At 31.4% G+C, this 4,467-nt stretch overlaps 1 protein-coding gene across 1 annotated transcript in view; it reads right to left on the bottom strand.

Moving 5' to 3' along the window:
• Positions 1 to 99: 99 nt before the first annotated feature.
• The window catches only part of LOC105450590 (putative ATP-dependent RNA helicase TDRD12), a 12,339-nt gene continuing 7,971 nt past the window's right edge, over positions 100 to 4,467 (bottom strand). Inside the window, exons 12-22 of the mRNA XM_011690525.1 lie at positions 3,643 to 3,819; positions 2,832 to 2,984; positions 2,508 to 2,754; positions 2,251 to 2,394; positions 1,938 to 2,119; positions 1,711 to 1,836; positions 1,492 to 1,640; positions 1,244 to 1,417; positions 983 to 1,145; positions 634 to 813; positions 100 to 559 (exon numbers count right to left, since the gene is read on the bottom strand). Coding sequence (XP_011688827.1) covers positions 338 to 559; positions 634 to 813; positions 983 to 1,145; positions 1,244 to 1,417; positions 1,492 to 1,640; positions 1,711 to 1,836; positions 1,938 to 2,119; positions 2,251 to 2,394; positions 2,508 to 2,754; positions 2,832 to 2,984; positions 3,643 to 3,819 — 1,917 coding nt within the window. The 3' untranslated portion in view covers positions 100 to 337. The remainder of the gene's footprint in view (positions 560 to 633; positions 814 to 982; positions 1,146 to 1,243; positions 1,418 to 1,491; positions 1,641 to 1,710; positions 1,837 to 1,937; positions 2,120 to 2,250; positions 2,395 to 2,507; positions 2,755 to 2,831; positions 2,985 to 3,642; positions 3,820 to 4,467) is intronic.

Raw genomic sequence — 4,467 nt, 5'->3', positions numbered from 1 at the left:
TGATGAGTTTATAGTACGTCTGACAAAGTAAATGTACATGACAATCAAGATACTCTGCTGCGTTGCAGTAAATTGCAATAACAAAATAAAAAAATGTAATAATTATTAATTTCTAACTTTATTATTGAGCAAACTTGGGGTTACATTACCCACTTAGCTGGAACCAAGATGGCGGATAGGAATATCTACATCTATAGTGCCTTACTCTAATCCATTACTACAAAATACAAAACAAAGCCGAATGATATTATCTCAAAATCTTTTCTTATAAATGTATATTAACAAAATGACATTTCGCAAAATCACCCAATCTTCTAAAAATACAAATAAAAGACTTTTATTTGTCTGTGACCCTTATATCATGGCCGTTGATTTCTGTCAACTTGCTGTTTCTGCAAAGTTCAAACAGATTCGATAAGTGATCGTTGTTCTCAACTGCAAAATTTTCATCGAGTAAGTTCTTTTTCAAGGGAGATCCTATCAGATCGGGATGACCAATTAATTTTGTTCCAATCTTCAAATCTTCCAACCATATTGTATTTCCAAGATGAAGACGAACCTGCAAATAATTCATGTATTTTATTTCCTGCCTCTTATGCCCCCCCACCTCCTCACAACCTCACAGACTCTTACTTCTCCGATAATGTATGATCTTTCGTCAAAATTTTCTGTGAACCACTTGTGCGCCTGTTCGGTAGTATAATAATTCCACTTATATTCCTCGTCCGCTGGCATTAAACCAGTTAAAAATATTTCGACAACATGCGTTGGAAGATTTAATATTTCCTCTGGGACATGCAATAGTTTACGTACCTAAAATGCCAAATAATATTTTTCTAACAAGAAGATAAATTACGTGCTTCCATAAATCCACATAATTAAGTCTCATATCTGACATAAAAACGTGATTATTTTTTGAGAAATATTCATATTGTCGAAAGAAAATGTCTAATATAGAATTTGAATACAATATAAATCTTACATTAATGTTTTCGTATATAATACCACTGTCGATAAACCTCAAATCTACGGTTTTTACATCTTCATCCACGTTCCTCTCTCGTATGATTTGTACTCGTTTAAATGTGTCGATAGATTCCTCGAACACGCAGATATCGCCTATATTTGTCGAGGTACTCATTTTCCTATAATTGTTTATTAAGAAAAAATACTGTAGAAATTCAGGGAATGCAGGGACAAGTAATAATAACTAAGAAAATCGTTAAATCGCATCAGTGCACACCTGTTTTCGACACGTCCGTAATAGCTTTGTATTTGGGCCGCAGTTTGCATATACTCAACGTTCGAGAACGTTATTTTTTCTGAATTGTTGGGATGCGGAATATGCTCGAGAATTCTCGCAGAAAAATGCGTTGTATCGTGAATGTAAAGTATCCTCAACTTCAGCCTGTCATTTCTGTGCGAGAATAAGAACTTATAGAACATCGAATAATAATATACAGATGAGCTAATATATAGAAAATTACTTACATCTGTATATTTGTCATTGGCGCATCGATTTCGGGAAGGACGCAATGTCTGAACTTACAGATATTTTGTGTCTGGCAGGAGCCAAATGACTTTATGTTATCACATAGAACATATTCTTTTTTCTCCTTCTCTAAATTAATAGCCATTTGCTGAAATCATATTTCATATGTAAGTGAAAACCGTGATATTTTGAGGAGTAATGTCCTTGCTTCAGCTTACCTGAATGTTCTTTAACATTTCTGGCTGTATTGAAATGTTCATTCGCTGCAGTATTTTCATAATACTTTGTAATTGTATACCAATGGTATTTTCGTCGATAATTATAGTAATTTTACATTTAGCATCCTTGAATTTTTAATAGTATTAGTAGAATATTTAAATATAATAATTAGCTCGATAAGATCAAATAAAAAAAAAAACAATCTCGGGTCCATTTTAATGATTACCTGTGTTAAATTGTCTAAAATTAGAGAAAACCTATAACTGAATTCATTTCTTGATTTGCTAAGTATGGAATGATGTATCAACCATTGGACATTAGTAATATTAAGGTCGGACAAGACTGGATCAGTACATATCAGTACTGGATAGCGGCCGTCTAGACATGATAACCAAGTATCTTTTAGAACTGCAAAATACAAAAATAAATAAACTGACAAAAAGATTTTTAAAAACACCATCAATTAAATCAAACAAACAAAATAAGGCATTAGGTGTGAGATAAAGCATCTCTTAATGCGATCAAAAATGTCATTATACCTTGTATTTCTTGCGATTTCATATTTTCATGAATTAACAAAGTTTTCTTTGTCAAAATTAAAAAGGTGTTCAATTGCTCAGCTTCCTCGGCGTTTGTACATACTATCGCTGTTCTCATTGCAAGGTAGTCATCCTTCAGTAGTTCTGTTACATTGAAACATTTTCGAAACATTAGAAATACAATATTTTACGTATAATGAGTGAAATGTTTGGTACATACAGCCGAATATACATGTTTTATTTATAGATTTTCTTACCTAATATTCTTGTGTTCTTATATGTACTCATGAAAATATAGATTAACGGACGTATAGACTTGAAAAAGAAGACAGCTTCTATAAATGACGCGATGCATATATACAGATTACACATCGTACTTTGTACAAATTTCTTAATTTTAGCTGTGCAGTTTGTTGCTGATACAATTGTCTGCAATATCGGTCTATTGTCCCCTTCTGGATCACGGTTCTTAATTATATTGTGCTTCGAGAAGAGTTCTGCTATCTGTCGAGACATTTTTTAAATTCTAGAAATTTTCCTCTGTATAATAAGTAATTCAGAATATTACAAGTTTCACTGACCGAATCGTAATACTTATCCAAAATTACATCGGCATTGTCAAACACCAAATAAGAAAGTCTATCGAATGACAATAGACCTTTGTGGTTGTTTAAGAATCGAACCAGATATCGCGGCGTGGTCACCAAGATTTGACAACCAGTGTACATCCGTGACTGAAAGAAATAAAAATGAATAGTTTCTTAGGTTTCGTCTTCACTCTTTTCGATATAACATATCGCCTTAGTATTATGTAATAGTTGACGAGGCGAGATAGTATTATGATCACGCAGAGATAACTTTTTGTAAAATTTGTCTAATAAATATATTGATTTGTATAAAAATTGTTATTTATTGGTAATACTAACAAAAATATGTAAAACTTATTTAAATAAGAAATTAAAAATTATGAAATATAAATTATTTTGTTAATAGAAAAACAAATGAGTAAAATTCAATTTTAGAAAAGTCTGGTGAAAATTTCAAAACGTGATGTTACATCCAAACCGAGATTATTTCTCGACAATACTATATTATGTTTTTTGTCATTTTTGTTACATATGCATTTTCTTAATGAATTTTTCTTCTTTGTTTTATCATTATTATACAGATATGAAAAATATTTTTTTAAACTATCGGTAATAAAAATATCTTGTTGATAGATATAAAATAAAAATCGATAGCTACGCTAAACAGACATGCTTTATTTTAAAATCAAATATGGTATATGGCCATATGTGAATGATTAGCGGCTGTCGATTAAAATTGACAATTATACCGAAAAGTTAGAGACACTGAACATTTTCGTATAAAAATATAGATAAATAAATTTACCGCTATTTTTATATCCAAGTTTCCATTAAATGCTGCAACTGATTTTATATTAGAAGCCTTCAGAAACGACTCACACAAAGATTGCACGGAAATTACTTCAAAAGATGAGGCACATAGAATTAATGCTAACGGAGTTATTGCTAAACGTCCGTTGTTAATGCATGAGTTGCCTATTTCCTAAAACAGACATTGGTTGTATCAATTAATAAAGACTTTATACACATGCATGTATGCATACTTTTTTTTATAAACTTAAAAAGATATTTCGCTCATGTTATGCTTGGAAAGATAATAAAAATTTTAACACTATAGAACCGCGGCGATTTAAGCCTTCCCTAGAATCGGGGACCGGTTATTTATGACCCACATTCTTTTGTGACTTTTTTTATAAATAGACAAAGTGGTAACTAAATACACTTTTATTAATGCTAATTCAATCTACGTATAGCTATAGTCGACGACAGTGAAAAAGAAAAACTATTAGATGGGTCAAAAATAAGGCAGAGGTTCTAATGTTAAGGCGATGCCGGAATACCGACATTTGCAGTTGGAATGATAACTTCAAAAATACTGAACGGAATTAAAGTCGCTTTTACAGGATTGAAATAAACATAAAATGTAATGGGGCGAGCTATTTTTTTGTAGTAAAACGACAAAAAATTAAAAAATTATCTTTTTTTGGGTCGTACAGTGATCGTAACCTATCACCTGACGTAAACATTTCATTGGTATAAAAGTTCTGTAGTTCATATGTACAAAATAAGTAGCTCGACCCTTTCGGATTACAGGAACAAATAATACAAGACCTTTTGAGCTACGATTGAA

This window comes from Wasmannia auropunctata, unplaced genomic scaffold, assembly GCF_000956235.1.
Source record: "Wasmannia auropunctata unplaced genomic scaffold, wasmannia.A_1.0 LD336060.1, whole genome shotgun sequence".
Taxonomy (NCBI): Eukaryota; Metazoa; Arthropoda; class Insecta; order Hymenoptera; family Formicidae; genus Wasmannia; species Wasmannia auropunctata.
Note: the sequence above shows the minus strand (reverse complement) of the source record. Positions and strands in the feature narration are given on the sequence as shown.